The 19318-nt window shown below is 63.8% G+C and overlaps 8 protein-coding genes across 8 annotated transcripts; 3 read left to right on the forward strand and 5 right to left on the reverse strand.

Annotated features, from left to right (window-relative positions):
• Positions 1-500: 500 nt before the first annotated feature.
• Positions 501-4736, reverse strand: JCM10292_004422 (uncharacterized protein; the record flags this gene model as incomplete). Its single annotated transcript, XM_076645757.1, has 9 exons — positions 501-535; positions 597-747; positions 813-989; positions 1051-1465; positions 1527-2396; positions 2454-2699; positions 2760-3005; positions 3071-4248; positions 4311-4736. The coding sequence occupies 9 exons, from the start codon at positions 4734-4736 to the stop codon at positions 501-503; spliced, it is 3744 nt and encodes a 1247-aa protein (XP_076508627.1).
• Positions 4737-7872: 3136 nt separating this feature from the next.
• Positions 7873-9747, reverse strand: JCM10292_004423 (ribose-phosphate diphosphokinase; the record flags this gene model as incomplete). Its single annotated transcript, XM_076645758.1, has 9 exons — positions 7873-7911; positions 7972-8070; positions 8132-8190; positions 8252-8484; positions 8539-8610; positions 8673-8839; positions 8899-9283; positions 9504-9543; positions 9714-9747. 9 exons carry the CDS (start codon positions 9745-9747, stop codon positions 7873-7875), a joined length of 1128 nt encoding a protein of 375 aa, XP_076508628.1.
• Positions 9748-10094: 347 nt separating this feature from the next.
• On the reverse strand, positions 10095-12282 carry ERG9 (bifunctional farnesyl-diphosphate farnesyltransferase/squalene synthase; the record flags this gene model as incomplete). The annotated part of the gene is made up of 10 exons (XM_076645759.1): positions 10095-10163; positions 10232-10345; positions 10412-10588; positions 10668-10793; positions 10859-11438; positions 11507-11585; positions 11649-11784; positions 11856-11955; positions 12069-12118; positions 12199-12282. 10 exons carry the CDS (start codon positions 12280-12282, stop codon positions 10095-10097), a joined length of 1515 nt encoding a protein of 504 aa, XP_076508629.1.
• Positions 12283-12555: 273 nt separating this feature from the next.
• Positions 12556-12921, forward strand: JCM10292_004425 (uncharacterized protein; the record flags this gene model as incomplete). Its single annotated transcript, XM_076645760.1, has 1 exon — positions 12556-12921. The coding sequence occupies one exon, from the start codon at positions 12556-12558 to the stop codon at positions 12919-12921; it is 366 nt and encodes a 121-aa protein (XP_076508630.1).
• A 679-nt stretch (positions 12922-13600) lies between these two features.
• Positions 13601-14317, forward strand: RPL29 (60S ribosomal protein eL29 RPL29; the record flags this gene model as incomplete). Its single annotated transcript, XM_076645761.1, has 4 exons — positions 13601-13604; positions 13926-14035; positions 14086-14145; positions 14234-14317. The coding sequence occupies 4 exons, from the start codon at positions 13601-13603 to the stop codon at positions 14315-14317; spliced, it is 258 nt and encodes an 85-aa protein (XP_076508631.1).
• A 384-nt stretch (positions 14318-14701) lies between these two features.
• JCM10292_004427 (uncharacterized protein) lies at positions 14702-16098 on the reverse strand (the record flags this gene model as incomplete). The annotated part of the gene is made up of 6 exons (XM_076645762.1): positions 14702-15204; positions 15269-15345; positions 15410-15424; positions 15485-15660; positions 15722-15901; positions 15967-16098. The coding sequence occupies 6 exons, from the start codon at positions 16096-16098 to the stop codon at positions 14702-14704; spliced, it is 1083 nt and encodes a 360-aa protein (XP_076508632.1).
• Positions 16099-17015: 917 nt separating this feature from the next.
• JCM10292_004428 (glutaredoxin) lies at positions 17016-17637 on the forward strand (the record flags this gene model as incomplete). The annotated part of the gene is made up of 5 exons (XM_076645763.1): positions 17016-17117; positions 17174-17228; positions 17283-17335; positions 17391-17480; positions 17542-17637. 5 exons carry the CDS (start codon positions 17016-17018, stop codon positions 17635-17637), a joined length of 396 nt encoding a protein of 131 aa, XP_076508633.1.
• An 89-nt stretch (positions 17638-17726) lies between these two features.
• CWC24 (U2-type spliceosomal complex subunit CWC24) lies at positions 17727-19048 on the reverse strand (the record flags this gene model as incomplete). The annotated part of the gene is made up of 4 exons (XM_076645764.1): positions 17727-17976; positions 18036-18343; positions 18401-18435; positions 18505-19048. 4 exons carry the CDS (start codon positions 19046-19048, stop codon positions 17727-17729), a joined length of 1137 nt encoding a protein of 378 aa, XP_076508634.1.
• Between the last annotated feature and the right edge of the window lie 270 nt (positions 19049-19318).

A 19318-nucleotide genomic window follows, 5' to 3' on the forward strand; every position in this document is an offset into this window, starting at 1 on the left:
AAGTGGGGCACACAGGCGCATGCGTCGTCACTCGGCGTCGACGGCAGTGGAGGCATGGCTCGGCAAGCTGTTCAGGTACCGCACACCGCAGCGGTCCCCGTGCGCCGAACGTGCAGAAGTCAGCGCGTAGCGACAGGAGACGCGGGAGAACCGACTTTCGTTGTGATCAGAGACGCTGACCTTCTCGCCGTCTCGAACGTCAACAGCGTGCTGGGCAGAATGCTCGCATGTATTTCGATCGGAAGCGCAGGCAGAGAGAAGGAGAGATGTGTGCACAAGAGAAGGAAGGACGAGGGAAAGTTGATCTAACGAGGCAAAGTCCACGGGAGGCGGCGGCAGCGGCGCCGGAGGCGGGAGGTGTAGGGAAGGCAGTGCAAGTGTGGAGAGGGAGCGTAACGAGCATGAAGAGGAAGTGTGCGAGTGTCCGTTGAAAGTTGGGGGCGTGTGCGAAAGAAAAGGATCGGGGTATCGAGGTGGAGGAAGGGGAAACGAGGCCGAGCCTACTTCTTGACGATGACCTCGAACTTGCCGAAGTCTGCGTTGCTCAGACAGGTCAGTCTGAGCACGGGCGCGGTGAGGGGAGAGCTGGGACGCACCCTCGGACGCCATGGCCCAGATGGCAGACAGACCCTCGGCGACCGACGCGAAGGGCTGGATCGGGATCGCGCAGAGCAGGTGGATGGGAACTTTCCACCACGTCTGGCCAAAGTCGAGCTCCTGGAAGAAGATGCCCCACAAGTAGAGGGTCTGAGGGAGAAGCGGTAGGCGTCAGCGCGAGTCTCAATCCGATTCAGTGACTCCCAACGACGTACGAAGAACGTGATGAAGCAGAAGTTGGCGCAGACGGCGATCCACAGCGGCGTGAGCGAGTGCTCGATGAAGCCGAGCGGGAGGTTGACGATGGTCGCGCCGAGGGTGAAGACACCGACGATCCAGAGATTGATGGCGAGGTGGGGGAGACCGTAGAGACCCTTGATATCGCGGATACCCTGTTGTCGCGCAGTGCGTCAGTACACGGAGAGCGGGACAGTAAGGAGGAGGCGGACGGACCATGAACCAACGGCGACGCTGCTTGAGGAAGTCGCGAAGAGTCGTCGGCGACTGCTCACGGACGATGCCGTGGATACGACCGCAGGTGAAGCCGCGGCGCCAGGCGTCCTGCGAGAACTCGAAGTCCTCGGCGAGCGAGCCAAAGTCCCACGTGCACTCGTTCTCCATCTCGCCGTTGGTGAGGAGGAAGGATCCGTGGACACCGAAGACGGGACGCTTGATGATCGTGTTCTGGAGATGGAAACGCGCCAGGTCGTCGCCGACACGAATGCCGTCGGCGACCGTGAAGTACCAGTTGTCCCAGTAGCCGGTGCCGTTGTACAGAATGATGCCCTGGCCGAAGTGGTGCGGCGTGTAGCGGACGAACTCGATACAGTTGCGGAGCGATTCAGCGTCGGTAACGGACTCCTCGTCCCTGTGAAGGAGTAGAGGGTCAGTCGTGTGAGCGAGACCCGAAGGAGGGAGGTGAAACGCACATGTGGAGAATCCAGTCGTAGACGCCGAGCGAGACGTGGTAGCGGAAGTAGTCGAGCGCGCGCGCCTTGTACTTGGCCTTGCCGAGCGGCGACTTGTACGACTTGGGACAGACGATGTTCTGGAGGTCCGGGTAGACGTACGGCTCGTCGGTGAGGACGACGACCTTGACGGACGGGTGGTACTTCTCGAGGCGGATGAGCTTGTTGTACCCACGGCGGACGGAGGCCTCGTTCGAGCCCTTGGTGACGAGGACGATGAAGAAGTTGCGGATGTACTCGCGCACGGGCGGCTTGTTCTCCTGCGACCCCTGCGGCGGCGTGATGTCGGGCGTGATAAAGCCGAGCCACGCGAAGAAGCAGTTGGGGAGCGAGAGGACCCAGACGAAGCGCCACAGGGCCGAGAAGGTGAGGGCGTCGTACGACCAGCGACCCATCGGGTGGAAGACGACCCAGATCGCCGTCATGCCGGGGATGAGGAAGAGGTGCGGGATCCACATGAACGACTGCAACCGCAAGAGGCGGCGCGTGCGCATCGCCTCCTGGTCGTGGCTGAGGTCGGACGTCCAGCGCGTCGAGTGGAGCTGCGCGAGGACCTCGGGGTCGGTCGGGTCGGGCACGGGCGGGCGCGTCGTCGGCGTGCGCCAGTTCATGAGCGTGTGCAGGCCTTCGCGCGTCGACTTGCCCTTGTTCGAAGCGTTCTTGGCCCAGCCGCGGACGAGGACGATCGGGCCCTTGGTGACACACCACAAGGCGTGGCGCGCCATCTTGACGGGGAGCGCGCCGGCCGTGTTGGGCTTGCTGACGAAGAAGCCGTCCCAGATCCACTTGCCGAGCTTGAGGCCGACGCGGTCAAGGAGGTGGTACGAAACCCTGCGCGAAACGCGAAAGTCAGATCCTGCGCGTGGCGAGACGAGTGGGAGGACGCACCAGGCGACGAAGAAGTTGAACATGAGGCAGAGGATGTAGGTCGGCGTGACCACGTTCCAGTACGACGAGCGGTCCTGATCGGCGAAGTGGAGGATGATGTGCGGCATGAGGCCGTACAGGGTGAGGAACTGCATGAGGTAGAAACCGTACGAGACCTTGCCGATCCAGACGAAGAAGCGCCAGCTGATGAACCACTGCATGGCGTGTGACAGCTCGCACCACATGAGGATCATGACGGGCGGGATCCTGCGGGAGACGCGAGGTGAGCAAGACACCTATGACGGGCGATGCGCGCAGCGGACTCACCAGTTGCTCATGAGCATGTACTGCGGCCACACGTAGGACGGGTTGAACGAGTACTTGCCGTCGTAGACGGTGATCGAGCCGATGGCCTCGTTCGCAGGCGTCGCAACCTTCTCACCGCCGACGATCATGGCGAGCGCGAGAGCCATCGTGCAGACCTCAATGCCGACCGTCCACTTCCAGTGGTCCTGGATCTTGCGGACGAAGCCCGAGGCGTAAAAGTCGGCAATCCAGAGACCAATGATGTAGCTACAAGTGAGCGAGCAACAGGTTAGTCGTGATGAGGACGTCTCATAGGAGGGCCAGTCACGTACAGCATGTTGGGCGAGTTGATCCACCACAGCGCGACGCAGATGGCGAGGTAGAAGGAGTAGCGGCCGCGGACGGGGAGCGGCGTGAGCGTGGCGGCGACGATGTAGACGAGGACCGAGCCCCAGAACTGGTCGTACGTCGACCAGAGGGCCGAGCCGGTCGTGAGCATGTACTGGTGATTCGGGTTGGTGAAGAGGTCGAGGCAGAACTGGAGGAAGTCGGCAAAGTTGCCGCCGATTGCGCACCATGTCGGCTCCCACAGGGCCGACGGGGAGAGGAAGCGCTCCTCGGCCTCCATCGCCTTGGTCATCAGGCCGTCCCGGCAGACGCGCCACTGGATGAAGCCGACAATGATGGCGGGGAAGGCGAGACGGATGGACCGGCGGAACAGGGACGACGAGAGCGTGAGCCAGCGCGGGCCGGGCGGCTTGCGCGGCACGACGGGCTTCTCGGGCTCGTCGTCGCCGTGGACGACCGGCGCCTTGGGCACCGTGAAGGCCGACTTGAGGAACGAGGCGGCGAGGACACGGCCACCGAGGACGAAGTAGATGGCGATGGCGAGCTGACCGTTGCGGAGGAAGCCCTGAAGCGAGCCCTCGGAGAGCGTGTTCGGGTGCGACTGCGACCACGTCAAATCGGCAAAGTGGTGCGTAAAGATGATGATGGAAGCGAGACCACGAAGACCGTCGATCCAGTCGAGGCGGTTGGTGCGCGAGATGACGACGGCGGGCGCCTCGCGGTTGTTGGTCTTCGGCGGGCCGCCCATGGCAGGACTCGCGGGCGGAATCGGCGCGTACTTCGAGTCTGTGCCGCCGCCAACGAGCGCCGGATCCTTCTTCTCGTCACCGTAGCTCGAGTCGGCACGCCCGTAGCCCTCCTTGCCCGGCGCGATCTCGGCGATCGTCATGTTGCGGCTCATGTCGCTGCCCTGGTCGTACGAGTTGCGCCAGTCCGAATTGAGTGCAACGCGCGACGAGTTCTGCGGCATGTTGTGGGCCGGCATGTGGTCGGTGCCGATGGTCGACGCGCGACCCGACTCGAGGCCCGAGTGCTGGCCGAACGAGCCTTCGCGGTAGCGGCCAAAGTGCGAGTTGGGCGAGCCCGGGTGGTACATGCCGCCCTGGTCTTGGTAGCCCCCGCCGTACATGCCGTATTGCGCGTGGCTGTGGCCCGACTCGGACTGCGGGCGATCGAGGTCAGCGATGGTCGCACGCACGCTCCAGCATAGGGAGCAGAACGCACGTTGTCGAACTTGCGTGTAGCATCGTAGCTGCCCTCGCTGCTCATCGTCTCGGGACGGGTCGCGCGCGAGATCGAGGCTGGGTCGACCTTGGTGCCCGAACTGCTCGACTCGTGGCTGCGTTCGTACGAGCCCTCGTTGACGGGCGAGCCCGGCTCCGACACGTCGCCGACGGCGTTGTAGCCTGCGACGCCCGAGGCCGACAGGCCCTGGTACTTGCGCATCTCGAGATCAGAGTCCATGTACGACTCGCGCGGGTGCCCGGCGTGGAGCGGGTCGGCGGACGAGGGCTCGAGGTCGTCGTTCGAGCCGCTCGGCGACGGGTTTCCGGACGAGTTGTAGGCGCCCGGACGCGAGTAGTTGTGCTGCGACGACGAAGGTGCGCCGAGGTCAGGCGACGAGGGGTTGTGCTGCTGCGACGAGTACATCGCGGCGGTGCGGGCGACTGCAGCGGCTCGTCGTGGGACGAGGGACGGTGCTGGGAGGCGAGTCTGCAGGCAGCGTGACGGCGATGCGGGCGAGAGGGATCGAGCCAAGCGGGGAGGACGCGAACCGGGGGGTCAGCGCGCGGTCCTCGCGTACGGGGCGGACGTGCTGCAGGCTTGGCCAGGTCTACAAGGCGATGATGGTGCTCCTGGCACTCCAAGCCGCGCTGGCAGTGCGCAGCAGAGGCGGCGGCGAGTGCGGTTGTGACCGACGCTCTGAGCGCCCGTTCTGGACCCCGCGATCCAGCTGCGCGCCTCCTGCGGCCACACACGGCTCGAGAGCAGGCGCGAGGGGAAGCGAAGCAAGCCTGCACGCCGTGTGCTTGGCGTGCAATCGCGTGCAGACCCGCACGAGCGGTGCAGAGACGCAGTGGAGGTGCAGAAACGCACCGGGTTGGTCGAAGGCGACGAATCCGACGGCGACTCTCAGGGGCGGAGAGCGCGGCTGCACGTGCGCTTTGCAGTGCAGTGGAGTGCACGCAGGGGTCGCACAGATGCACGCGCGGGTGGCGAGGCGGGCGGAGAGGCGCCGAGACGAGGCGAGGGTGTCGGTGTTGGCGCGCTGCCCGAGGCGAGGCTCACGAGGCGACGGGGAGGGCGACGCGAGAGTCCCGCGAGAGGCTGCTGCGGCTGTGCTGGGTCTGGCTGGTGCACGCAGGCAGGCAGCAGCAGAGGGCAGGCGCAGGCGGGCGAGGCGAGCGAGGCGAGCAACCAACAGCCAGCAAGGGCGCGTGCGCGGCGGCCCCTCGCCCCGTCGCAGCGTCTTTGCGCTCGCGCGCGATCGAGCACCAACAACGCGCCCGTCACACCGCTCTCTCGCCAGCACTCGTGCGCGTCTTTGCATCTGCTAGCGACTGCTGCTCTTCTCTGTCTCGCCTCCCGCTCCTCTCTCCGTCCGTGCTCCTCCAGTCTCGCTCGCCTCCGCAGCAGCGTACCCCGCGTCTTCGCTTCCTCCTCGATCCCGCTTGCATCGAGCCCATCGGCGCGGCCTCTGCGCCGTCCGCTGCTCAAACAAAAGGCATCTGCGTCCGTCACTGCAGGCGAATGCACTCAGTCGCAAAGTACTTGCTTCGGAACTTCCGCGTGTCGAGCTTGCTTTGCATTCGACTCCGCGAGGGCTTCGCTCTCTGTTTTTCGGCCGACCTATCGTCGAATTCGACGGAGTGGGCGAGGGCACAGTGGCAGTGCGAGCTGTCATCACCGGGACACTCTGAATTCAATCGCTACCTCGCTTTGTTCTCGCTTGAATGCCGCCCAAATGTGCTGAATGCCGCTCTGAGCCGCCGATCACGGCTGCTCTATAGGCTCCCGTGCCCGTGTGGGCTGTTGCGACCACCCTGGCGGTGCTACGGCGTCCAGCCGTGCCGACCGTCGTGGTGCGGTCCCGAAGCTGACGGCTGTTCGATGGTGCTTGTCGGGTGCCGCTCATCAACAGCGGTGCGGGCGAGTGGGGTAAACGGGCCAGGGTGCGGCTCTGCGAGCACTGGCAAGTGCGGGAGCACCGGCTCTTCGCCAAATAACGGCAAAAACCACGGATCGAGCGCGGAGAGGAGATTAAGCTGCTGCATCATGCTACCGCGCAACTCAACTCAGCTTCGTCGCGCGTGTAAGCGTGTAGGTGAAGAACAACGCACTGATGGTCTTGCAGACTTTGCTGGTACCGGTGGAGGGCTGGGTTCTTCGCCAGCAGGCTGCGCTCGTGACGCTGGTAGAGCAACAGCAACTTTCGCTGTCAAGTCCTCTACGCAGTCAAAAGGTGCGCCCGACGTACCTCTTTCTCATACTGGAGGCGGTACGCGTATTGCTCAAGTTCCGCGACCGTCGTCGCCTGTTGCAGCTGCAGCGAGTGCACCTGCCCACTCGCCAGCAGGCGGTGCGCGGTGCTGATTGTCCCGTGCAGAATTGTAAACGCCCACTGCTCGATGTTGTGCCGCGGCATGTTGCTTTGCACCAGCAGCGTTGCGACGGAGAGCAGAGCGTTCGGGATCGAGTGCGATACTGCCTCGTGTTGCGCCGCCGCGGAGTCTTGGCCTGGTACCCTTTCCTCAGCAAGTGTCTGAGACTCGAGGGTAGGGGAGTACGCGGACGCACGCGGTTCGTGCCTTGGCGGTCCCGCGGATACATCCCAGATATATCTCGAGTCGGGCTCGGCGGCTACGCCTCTCCTGCGCCGCGTCTGGACCAAGTCAAGTTCTCGCCCGAGTATTTAAACGCAGTCGTCCTGAGAAGAGCATGTCAGCTCTTGGACGCACGGGATCATGGTCCAGCACAATTACTCGCGAAATGGGCTTGGAGGCGACGAGCATTGCCAGTCGGGGCTGTGGTGCCAGTAGTCAGCCAGGCTCCAACCAAGGCGAGAAGTTTGGGCGAACCACGACATCGGCGCGGACGAAAAAGGTCGCCCGCTCGATGTTGTTGAAGACTGGCAACGTTGCGAACAGGTTGTCGGGAGAGACTTGCCGTGCGATGTAATTGCTCGCATCCGTGACCCACTCCCCCACGCTCTGGAGCACCTCCTGGTTGGCGTGACTTCTCTGTGCGCTCATCCAGACGCAGTCTAGCACGAGACCGAACAAGCCAGACCAGTCTGCCAGCGTGGGCCCGACGTGCGGACCTGGCCCGAGGGACTGCATGTGTACACGGAAGAACTACGAGGGAAGGGACTGCAAGAGAGGGCTGACGCCCGGCAGGGCTGGCGAACGGAGTCGCGGACCTTCCGGCGGACGAGGACTCCTCCTGACGACGGACCTGCGCAACCGGCTTTTGGCTTCCGCTCAGCGCATGCTCCAACAGCAGCTCCCTGCTCACAACGTTCCGGCTTGCTGACAAACCTGTCGGATAGCTGACAAGCGGCGAAGCAATGGAACACCTTCGCGAATTGAGAAGGTCCAGGCGAAGGCAGCTGCTCAACAGCTGCTAAATGTCGCGAGCAATCAGACGAGGCGAAGTGAAGCTCAGCGACACGAAACGCCAGCACATCAGACTTGAGGCGACCCTCACTGTTCCGATTGAACAGGCGGAGCGGCGGGTGCAGCGCGTCGTTGGATGGTACTGCTGATTCCATTGCGAAAGGGCGCGTCTACTTGAACAACAAAGAAATGGACTCGCCGTTGTGTGTCTGGGAGAAGAAGAGGTCAGAACTAGCAAGCTAAGGAGTCGCGAAAACAGGAAAACGCACCCGGCGGATGGACTCGGCGAGCACGGGGCTGATGTCCATCACCTCGAGCTTGCCGTCCGCCTGCTTGACGTGCTCGGCCTGCGAGATCGTGTTCGAGACCTGTGCCAGAGCAACGTAAGCACGCGCGGGGCGATCGAAAGCAGGGGGAAGCGAGACGCACGACGACCTTGACAAGGGGCATCTTGGCGAGCTCGGACATGGCGTTGCCCGACAGCAGACCTGTACACGGATTCTCATGAGTGAAGCGAGCGACAGAGCGAGAAAGTGAGCGGCAACGCACCGTGCGAGACGAGCGCGTACACCTCCTTCGCGCCCTTCTCGGCAAGCGTCTCGGTCGCGAGCTTGATCGTGCCGCCCGTGTCGGCCATGTCGTCGATCAGGATCGCCACCTTGTCGCGGACGTCGCCGACGAGGAGCTCCATCTTGCCCTCCGAGTCGGGTCCGTCGCCCTTCGACCGGTTGCGGTTGATGAGCGCAAAGTCGCAGTCGAGGCGGTCGGCGAGGTTGGTCGCACTGGATCATTGCTGGTCAGCGAGTGCTCACGCATGACACTCGAGGAAGACGCACCGCTTGGCACCGCCGGCATCAGGCGAGACGATGATGGCGTTGCTCCAGTCCGCGATGTTCTCCTTCACCCACCTGCACCGGCAAGGCCGTCAGTCTTGCATGCCTGGAAGCCGACAGCACAAAGTGCAGCGTACCTGACCATACTGGGCTCGGTCCACAGGTTGTCGACGGGGACCTCGAAGAAGCCCTGGATCTGACTTGCGTGCAGGTCCATCGTGATGACGTGGTCGCAGCCGGCGATCTGGAGCATGTTGGCGACGAGCTTGGCAGTGATGGGCGAGCGCGACTTGTCTTTCCGGTCCTGCGGGTCATGTCCCGGTCAGCCTCGAGGGTGGTTCCAGCGAGCGCGGGCGAGCGTACCATGCGCGAGTAGGGGAAGCAGGGGACGACGGCGGTGATGCGCTTGGCGCTCGCCGTCTTGCACGCCGAGATCATGATGAGGAGCTCCATGAGGAGGTCGTTCGGGTCGTTGAGGGGTGCGGGCGCAGGCTTGGACGGGCTGACGGGGCGCGAGTTGAGGTCGGCGGCGCGCGCGAGCGGCGGGAGAGGCGTGCCGGGGCGCGAGGGGTCGCTGTGGCCCTCAACGCCGTAGTGGCGAGCCTTGGCTCCAAAGGGATGGGGTGAAGGGTTGAAGCCCGTCTGGATGATGAAGACGTCCTCTTCCCGCACCGACTCGCCGATCGACACCGAAGTCTCGTTGTCCGAGAACTTCTTGACCGTGCATGGCGTCAGGGTCAAGCCGAGACTGCACGAAGAAGAGAGGCAGCGTCAGCATCTGGCTCGTGAGAGTGTGCCAAGCCGCGGCGAGCCGGCGGAAGGAGCGGGACCGCTTCATAGGCCGCTACGAGGAGGCTGAAGCCACTTCGCAGAGCACCTGCAGCAGTGCTGGCACTGCTCGTACCCCGCAAGCAGCTGCCTGGCCGCAGCTGCACCTCATCAGGAAGCGGAGGAAGAGCGAGGCTCACCGCTCGGCGACAGCCTGGGCCAGCTCGGGGTGCGAGTTGCCTGAGGTCGTAGGACACGCATCAAGCAGCAGATAAGGCGCAGAACGACCCAGCGGGCGGAGGAGGGGGAGCAAGCGAGCGTCAGCCTCATCCCGCCTTTTCGCACGGCAACTCGGCCTCCACGCTGCGCTCGTCGAGCAAGCGGGCACGGCTGAGCAGCGGCACACGCACCGGTGAGGAGCTTGATGCTCGAGCCGTTGTGCATCGTGCGGCGTGCGCGCGGGCGAATCGGTTCAAGGCGGAGTCGTGCTCGAAAGGCGGAGAAGTCCGGGTCGACTGGGGGCGCTCAGGCGTCTGATGCAGCGGGCTGAGCGTGCAAGCAGGGTCGTGTTGCACTGTGAGCGCTTCGCCGGAGGTTCTCTCGTCGAGTCTGTGCGAGCAGCGAGATTCGGCTTGGGCGCCCCTTGGCCGTGGTCCGGCGCTCGCGGGCGACCCGTTCCGCGGACAACTGCCCTCCCCGCAAGATCACGATACTGTACAACTACGTCGGCATGACACTTGCAGTAAAGACACAGATTACAGGCGCCCTGAGTCCCACGTCGCTCTGACATCTCACAGCTCCTGCTTGATCGCCCGCCCGCCGCGAATCGCCGCGTCCGATGCCTTCTCGAGCACGCGACCCTGGGCGCCCATGAAAAGAGGTCAGCGTGCACATTAGCGCAACAGCGACAACGACAGGAAAGACGCACAGAGTAGGGTGCACCCTCTCGCAGGTAGAAGAACCAGACGCCGCCGCCCGTGATAAGCATGACGAGCAGCGCAATGCCGAGCATGCCGCCGACAACCATGGCGAGGAACGCCCACTGCAAACCGTTTCAACCCGAGGATCAGTCGACGCCTGCAGGGGAGCGAGGGGTAAGTCGACGCACGTCCTCCTTGCCCATCTTGGTCGTGTTCTGCTGCCTCGGCTCGGCGCCGCGCCCTGCCGGGCCCGGAAGCTGCTTGATGCGCGCGTCGCGGCCGGGCATCCAGTCCTCGCTCGACTCGGGCACCTTCTCGCCCATCTGGATGAACGACGGGTAGCGCGTCTCCGTCCATTGCTCAATCTGCAAGTCGCCTCCCAAGCGCAAGGTCAGCAGCAAGTACATCGACCGGGACTGACCGGTGCCCGGACTTTGAACGCACCCGGCCAGCGAGGACAGCGATCTTGATGAAGCTGGGGTCGTCGGGCCGCGCCTTGGCGTGGATCTGGCGCGCATAGTCGCGGAAGATGTAGGAGACGTCACGCGGGTTGGTCGCTTTGAGAATGAGCTGTTCGCAAGATTTAGAGGTCAGGGCGGGTGGTATATCGGGCAGCGGATGCAGGGAGAACGCACGCCGACGGCCTCGCCCTTGCGGATCTTGACATTGCGGAGGAAGACGTTCGGGTTCATGAAGCAGCGTTCGAGCGTCGCCATGGCCATGACCTGGGGGATCGCGCAGAAGTTGAACACGCTCTGGTTGCCGAGGAGCGTGAGGTAGTCAAGCGCGTCGGTCGCGTGCGCGAGCGCGTCGACCGTCATCTCGGACAGCGCCCACAGCGCTTTTTGCTCGTTGCCCGGCGCGTGCAGCTGCTCGGCGCTCGAGACGTACTTGCTCCAGATCTCGGCCGGCCAGAAGACGCGCCCCTCGTCGCAGTCCTCGCGGAAGTCGCGCAGGATGTTGGTCTTCTGCAGCATGAGACCCATCGAGTTGGACAGCGTGAGCTGGTCGCCGAGGTAGGGCGACTCCTTGCCGGAGGCGGAGAAGAGGCGTGAGAGACCCTCGCCGACGAGGCCGGCGACGTAGTGGCAGTAGAGGTCGAACGACGCGAATGTGTCGACCGAGAACTTGCCGCCGCTCTCGGCATGCAGCTTGGCGTACCGTGACATGCCGGCGCCCATCTTCTTGGCGCTGTCGGCGATCGCAGTGCGGTAACTGCGCAAGGCAGAGGGTGGTCAGCCTCATACGACAGAACATGCACGACCGAGAGGAGAGAGGCGCACTGCTGGTCGAGACGCTTGTACTCCGAGATGACCACCTCGAACTCCTTCAACAGCACCGCGTCCTTCTCATCCGGCCCCGCTGCAATGCGCGAGAAGGTCAGTCCAGCTGACCCGACTTCAGAGATGGAAAATCGCTCCGCACATTCCTGGAAGTTCCACCCGTCGACCTCGAGCTTCTCGTGGAACGACTCGAGCAGCGGCGCCTTCTTCTCGATGGGGATCGTCATGTCGTCCTCGATCGTGTCGAGCGCGCGCAAGACGAGGTAGAAGATGGCAATCTGCGACCTCGGCGTATCAGCACACTCAATCCGGAACCCGGGAGACATGCAAACAGTAACGTGGGACGCACAACACGCGACAGGTCACCGTCCAGCTCGTGGATGACGGCGGCGAAACTCCGCGAGGTGAGGTCGAGGAAGTCCCAGCACCGCTTCATCTCGGGGCGGTCCCTGCAGGGTTGCGCTGGGTCAGTGTGACCACTCTGAAGGCCTCTGCGTGCGCTGAGACCCTGCTCGGGCGAGAGTGCCCCGAGTTGCGAGGTCCGAGGAAGCGGTCGACGCACCATCCCGACTCTGGGTTCGTCTCGATCTGGTTGAGCGGATCGCGCCAGAGCTGCACGACGACAGAGCGGATCAGTCTAGCCCCTCGAGGCAGCCCAGCGATGGCGGGCGGGAGAGTGGAAGCAGGCGCACCTTGTACCCGATGATGTTCTTGGCCTCGGCCGGGTGGGTGAGGGCGGTGACGAGGAAGGAGGCGAGCTTGACTGCGCTCGGCATGGTGTGCGGCGGGTCTGTGCGACGCTCTGCGCGAGCGTGCGGGTCGGGGCGGGAGGAGTGAGCGGGGGAGGGGAGGGGCGGCGAGGCGGCGACGGCGTGGGCTGGTTCGAGTCGCGTGCAGAGACGTGCAGTCTGCTCTTTGGAGTGGCTCGAAGCTGTGCTCGTCAGACCTGCGCGGTGTCGCCGAGGGTCCTGCAGTCGAACGAGCGCTCCTCTCCGCGCCCTCACTCGTCTCCTCTCCCCCGCCCACCCTTCTCCGCAGAGCGAGCCACGATGGCCCTCACGCAGGCAAAGCTCCCCGCCCCGCTCCGCCTCCAGGCCCGCTCGCAGGCCCCGCTGTCGAACCGCGACGCCGCGACCCACCTCTCCAACTTCCTCGCCGACCCCGAAGTCGCCGCGCTCCTCTCCGGCTCGGGCGTCGTCCGTGCGAGCATCGTCCGCCTCGTGCAGGGCCTCAACGACGAACTCGCGAGCGCGCCGCCCGCTCCGACTGGCGCAGCGGGGGCCGCGCCCAAGAACGAGGACGCGGCAGGGGCAGCGTCGCCGGGCAAGAAGAGCAAGAAGGACAAGAAGCGCAAGGGCGACAAGGCCGCACTCGAGGGCTCCGAGGGCAAGAAGCGCCGCAAGGTCGAGGCGTAGAGGCCTGGTCACCGGCTCCCGCTTCTTCTGCGTCGAGGAGGACAAGGGCTTCCTCGAGGCTAGTGCGTCCCCTTTTCAATCTGGCCCGGGCACCGAATGTCTGCTGACGTCGACTCTACAGACTCACCAGGCCGCGCCCCTGCCGAGTGGGCGGTTGTCGCCCTTCTGCAACTCGCTCCACCCGTCGCAGGCGTCCCCTTTGCTCTTACCACCCCGCTTGCCTGTCTTTCGGCTCGCACACGCTCGACAACACGCACAGGTGTCTGTAGTCGGCTAGTGGCGACCCAGCGGAGATGCGGTTGCAACGAATTGCATCGTCTCTACCCTCGTTCCCGAGTTCCTGTTCGATTCCCTCACGTCCAGGCTCCTGCCTTGGTTTGAAGCGATATGCGCAGATGTCTGTTGAGAGCAGGCGAGCAGGAACGTGCGCTCGTGCCCGTGCTGGACTGCTGGAGAGATAGACGGAGCAGGAAGCCAGGTCCCGGGGCATCCGCTGGACGGGGCTGAAATTCGGCGAGCGGGATGTCAGACGCCCCGAGACTGCCCAGCTCCGCCCAGCCAAGCGCACGGCGTGCGGCGAGGCGAGAAGTCGCGGGCTGAGCACTGCCTCGAGAGCGCGAGCGCTTCGCCGACTCGCGCTTGCCCTCCCCGGTTCCCCCAGTTCCCGCGCACCGCAGCAATGGGTGAGCCCGCGCCTGCCTTGCCCGCCTCTCTGCCGCACTCTGCGACCCGCCCACCGCCCCGCCCACCGCCTGAGCGACGCGAGACGCCGCCGACGAGGGCCGCCTTCGCAAACTTCACGGCCTCGCACACGGCGGACCCGGGGCTGCATTGGGTTGGGTGAAGGGCCGAGGGAGCACTCGAAGCTGCGTTGGACCGAGTGCGGCCCTCGGCGGGCGGATCGCGCGAGGCTACGGGCGAGACTGCACCCGTCGAGGCAACCCGCTGTGCGAGGCTTGAGCGCTCCCGCTGACCACACTGCACCGTTTGCTCGCCATGAACAGCCAAGTCCAAGAACCACACGAACCACAACCAGAACAAGGTTCGTCTCGCGCTCTACCGTCGAGTTGCCGAGGGGGGCAGCCAGGAGGAGGTCTGGCACGAGGAGGACCAGGTCCGCTGACGGCATCTCGCGTTCGTACCGCGCTCGTCTGGCGTACACAGAAGGCGCACCGCAACGGCATCAAGAAGCCGGCGACGAACAAGTACCCGTCGATGAAGGGTGTACGTCCTGCTCGTCCACGACGTCGCTCGCCCGGTTCGCAAGCGAGTCACCATCCCAGGACGGGCCCTCACGAGCTCTCTCCCGCAGGTCGACCCCAAGTTCCGCCGCAACGCTCGCTACGCTGCCCAGGGCACGCAGAAGGCGCTCGCCGCCGCTCGCGCGTCGGCATAAGCGGCGCCTCCATGCGGGAGTGCAGCAGGGCCGCGGTGGAGCCGTCGTGGCGGGCTTGAGGGCGAGCGCGAGGAGTGAACGAGCGAGGAGCGGGAGCGTGGAGCGCGGTCGGCGCACTTTAAGACGGAGCACTTGACATGCTGGGAACCCGGCGCGCTCGACTGCGACCCCCCTTACCCTCCTCGCCTCCCTTCCCTCCTTTTTCCTCATTCCTCGACTCTCAACCACCCCCTTCCGTCTGTTTCGACGCCCTCGGCGCGGTGCCCTGCACTCCTTTGTGGATGTCCGGTTGTGCAACTCGTTGGCGTGGCCATTGACCAAAGGACCCTTTCCGCTCCCATTCTCATCTCGAGAGTTCAGCCGTGCAATGCTTTTGCTAGTCGTCTATGCTACGCTCTGCTGCTCCTCGCTCGCTCCGCCCGCGCCCGCAAGGGGCGCCTCAATTTGGTGCGCATCCGTCATGTCGACCGGCCTGTACCCGACCGACTTGAGCACCTCGAGCACGCCGACCTCGCGGATCTCGTCGAGCGCCTCTTGCTCCTTGACGAGCACCATGCCCGCGAACCCGAGCGAGTTGACCGAGATGGCGCGGCCAGACCGCGTCGTGTACTTCTCGAGCCGCCGGGGGACGAGGTGCATGTACGACGCCGTGATGACGACGTTGTACGACAGGTCCGACAGGCGGACTCGGCCTGCTGCAGACGAGTCGGCGCCGAGCGCGGACGGATCCTCCTCGGCGAGGCGCCGTCGATGGTCGATCAGGAGATCGAGCAGCTCGAGGAAGCGTTGGCCGAGGTAGGCGATTTGGTCCGCAGGCGAAGAAGAGGAAGGTGGCTCGAGGAGAGCGGTGAAGTTTGCGTAAGGGAGCGGGAGGGAGAAGGCGGCTTCTGCGAAGAATTGGAAGCGTCAGTGAGAGAAGGCCAGAAGGATGGCGGCCGACTTAGAACGTACTGGGGTTCTTTGGCTTGTGAGCATCAATGAAAGCGTCAAAGGGCGCTACGCCATTCGACAACGGAATGAACTGCAAGCTGTGGAGAGCAGAGTCAGCTATACCAGCACAAACTAGACGCGCGGGAGGATGGTTGAGCGCACTGCTTGTGTGGTTGGCTGCAGGGGCAGAGGGTCAGACGCTAGGAGCAGGTGGACAGCATCCAGTTGGAGACGCACGATGCACCACTGTCTGCGCCGCAGTTGAAGAAGGCGAGGTGCTTCTCGCGCGAGCCGAGCTGCTTCAGAATGGACCAGGCGGCAAACACCTCAACCGGCGACAGCGGCGTCGTCTGCGGCACAAAGTCCTTTGTGACAAGCAGGAAGTGGCGTGGCGTGACGCAGAACTTGTTCAGCTGCGATCCAAGGAACGGTCAATCATCGCAACCAGACGAGGATGGAGTCGGCACAGCGGACCAACACCGCGAAGCCTTCGCCGGAATCTGACTCGTCCTCCTTGACCGTGTCTTCGGCCACGAAGAGCCCCGACTGGTACGGCGGCGCGAACGGGTCGGGCGGTGCATCCTGCTTCTTGTCCTCATCTCCCTCCTTCCGCTGCGGCTTCTTCGCTAGCGCGGGCGCGAACCGCACCTCGAACTGCGCAGCGAGCACAAAGGTCAGCTACACGTGCCTGGTGGTCGCTCGAGCGCGTAAGCGCGTACCGGGATGCCCGTCTCCTCATCATCCAGTTCGACCACCTCGCTGTCGGTGAACAGGAGCGAGCCGTCCCTCAGTGCCGCCGCGTATTGCTGCTTGATCTTTGACGCGAGTCCGCTGAACACTGGCGCAGCCATCCCGTGTGCTTGACTCTGATCCCGCTCAGTGAGTTCGCTGCTGAGGTGGGCCGCCAGTTCGGCCCAGTCGACGAGATCAGTGACCGCTGCTCACTTCGCGGCTCTGCTTCGTGTTCATCACTCAAGCAGCATACGAGGTCGAGCAACTCCTCAAGCTCCGCGGTGCGTTGGACAAGGAGGTTCGGTGGCCGGAAGATCTGATCTCAACGCTCCCACAGCCTCTTCCCGCTGCGAGCGATCGCTTGTCAGTCACCGTTGCCGATAATCCTTCTCACGCTTCATCGGCTGCGCCACAAGAGGCCGATGACGTAGAGAAGCAGGCGGCTTCAGCGACATCTGCTGCTCTGTTGTACTCAAAGACGCTGTCCGCGGCGCTCAGGCCGATATTGGGCACTCTCGCTCTTCGAGCCCCTCTTCCTTGTCATGTCCTTTGACCCTCTACCGCTACGGACCACGGCATTCGGTCGTGGAATCGTAAAACGCCCAAGGTCGCCATTTGAGGCCGAGAAGCGAGTCGAACGTTGCCGCAAGCGGCCTATCAGCGGGGCGTCAGAACCCGGAGGGCGCAGTGCTCAGCTGGAAGAAGTAGACAGGACGTAGCGGTAGACATGGTTGCAGTCGAAACAGTGGTCCGAAGGACCATCCGATCCGGACCTTGCTCGCCTGAGGCAGCTCAGTTCACGGACTGCTCGTCTTCCTGCTGAGCTGTGCACTAGTCCGGATGACACACAAGCGGTAGGCTTCTTGTGACGAGCAATCCGCCGATCGCCACCGGGGAGACAGCGGGTGCGGTTGACCTTTCAATCCTTTGACCTCCGACCATTGACCAACCTCCGAACGCTTGACCGCGTGTGCACGCTACGCCGCTTCTTCCCCGGCACGAGAACCGACACGCCAGAGACGCCCGTTCCCGCACGATGTCGTCGTTCTTCTCCTCCATCCGTAACCAGGTCCGGTACTTTGTCACCTCGTCCAACGTGTCGAGCGAGAACGCGCAGAAGGTCAAGGATACCGTCGAGGTGCGTGCTAGCATTCTCACCCTGCGCAGCCGCCTGACGTCGTCTGCGACCCGCAGAGTATCATCACCACCACACCCGTCGCCGTCTTCTCCAAGTCCTGGTGCCCCTATTGTGCGACGCAGGCCAAATGGGCGCAAGTCTAGAGCTGACGACACGGCTCTGCAGGTCTCGATGCTAAGCAAACGCTCGCCAAGCTTGTGCCCGAGTCGAAGATGAAGGTGCATGACAGAACCTCTTGCACTCGGAGATCAGTGGCTGACGCCGCTTGTACAGGTCCTCGAGTTGAATCAAGAGGAGTTTGGCTCGGCGATGCAGGCGCAGCTGGCGGAGCGGGTCGGCGCTTCGAAGGTCACAGTCCCGCAGGTACGGTCTCGAGTCGCACACTGAGATTTCACGCGCGGCGACTGACGTACTGTTCTCTCAGATCTACATCAACGGCAAGCTCATCGGCGGCAACAGCGACCTGCAACAGCTCAAGAGCTCCGGGAAGCTCGATGCTCTCCTCTCGGCGGCGCAGTAGACGGGCTTCGAAGACTTGGCTATACTCTCGATAGACACTTCCCTAATGAGACCGATCCACGCAATGTAGCCAGTATGACAGACAAGTCCCTACTGAATCTCAATGATGGGGCGTTTCCGCGGTCGCTCCTCCTCTTCCTCTTCGTCGTCGTCATCCTCCTCTTCCTCCGAGTGCGCAGGTGCACGCCGCTTGTGCCCTGCATGAGGATCGGCACTGGCGTCGGCAAGGCCCTCAATCTCGATACCGCCGTTGTCGTCGCCCTCCTCTCCCTCTTCCTCCTCGCGCGCTTTGGCATTCAAGGCCTCGCGCTCCTTCTGCTTCTCGATCAGCTTCTTGGCGCTGAAGAGAGCAGTTAGTCAATTGCCACACCTAAGGGGGAGCGGGTCAAGGGGACTCACCGGTTGAATACGCCATTCGTACTGGCACCGCAAGCGAAGCATTTGCCGGTCTTCGCGTACCGCTTGATGGCGCATGCCGAGTCAAAGTAGTGGCCGCACAGCGTGACGACCGGATCCGGCCCGAAAGGCTTGCGGCAGATGAGGCATGCGAACGGGAGGTCCTCGTTGTCCGAGTCCGAATCCGAGTCGTCGTCGCCGCCGTCTCGAGCCCGCTGCTTCGCCATAAACGACCCAGCGGAAGCCGAATTCGACAGGAACGAATTGTCGAGCTGCCAGCCGTGCATGTAGTCGCCGCGGTCGTGCAAGAACTGCATGGACAAATGGGTCAGCCACCGGGTCAGCATGGAGAGCGGTGCTCACCTCACCTTGCAGGTATCGCCGAAGCCACAGAAACCAGTCTCTGTTGCCACGAAAAGCCAGGTCAGCCTCATCTGAAGCGCGAGCAGAATGTGGGAAGGAGCGAGCGCACCCTTGTAGTCTTTGCAAACGTCGGGCTGATAGTCGACGAGTGTAATCTGCCGCACATTGCCCGGCCCGCCCTTGACCGGACCGAACGCCTTCGGCAGCTGGTTCTTCTGCTTGTTGGCGCCGCGGTAGAGACCGTCGTCCGGCGTCTCCTCCGGCGGGGCGTCCTTGTCGCGGGCCATCTCCTTAATCTGGTCGCTGCTGACCCATGCAGGCGGGCTCTCGCTCCTCCGTCGTTGCGCCTGGCGGTCGGCCGAGTGGCGCACGGCGTAAGAGCTGCGCTCGCGGTCCTGCTCCTTGTCATCATCCGAGTCGGAGAGGGCGGCGAGGCTGGCGTCCTCTTGGGCCTTACGGCGCTTGCTGCCGGTGCCCTGAATGAGATGGCTCGCGACTGCGCGCTTCGTGCCGTGCACAACCTCGGATGTGGCGGGCTCGTCGGCCACAGCTGATGAAGATGCAGCAGCATCGGCAGCCGGCTTCTTGCGCAGGCCAGACGGCGCACCCTTGCGCTTCTTCATGAAGGTGACTGGTGCGTCTGCATTCGACATGGCTCGGCCTTGTGGAGCAGGTGTCGGGGGAGTCAAGCGGAAGGCGACGCGAGCCGGGCGTCGGAGGCGACATACGCGACTGAATCAGCTTCGCTCTGATGGTGCTTCACAGGATTGTGCTATCACGACTGCCGCTGAAAGCTGCTTGTCTACCGACCGTGCAGCCAAGGAACGAGACGGTAGCGGATACGTTGCAACGCGATATGTGGCGAGGGATCTAGAGCGTGACGCATTACATGGAGGGGCACAACGACGAGACCGTACATCCGC

Source organism: Rhodotorula paludigena (genome assembly GCF_050403205.1).
Source record: "Rhodotorula paludigena JCM10292 DNA, Rt_paludigena_JCM10292v1_ctg2, whole genome shotgun sequence".
NCBI classification, from domain to species: domain Eukaryota; kingdom Fungi; phylum Basidiomycota; class Microbotryomycetes; order Sporidiobolales; family Sporidiobolaceae; genus Rhodotorula; species Rhodotorula paludigena.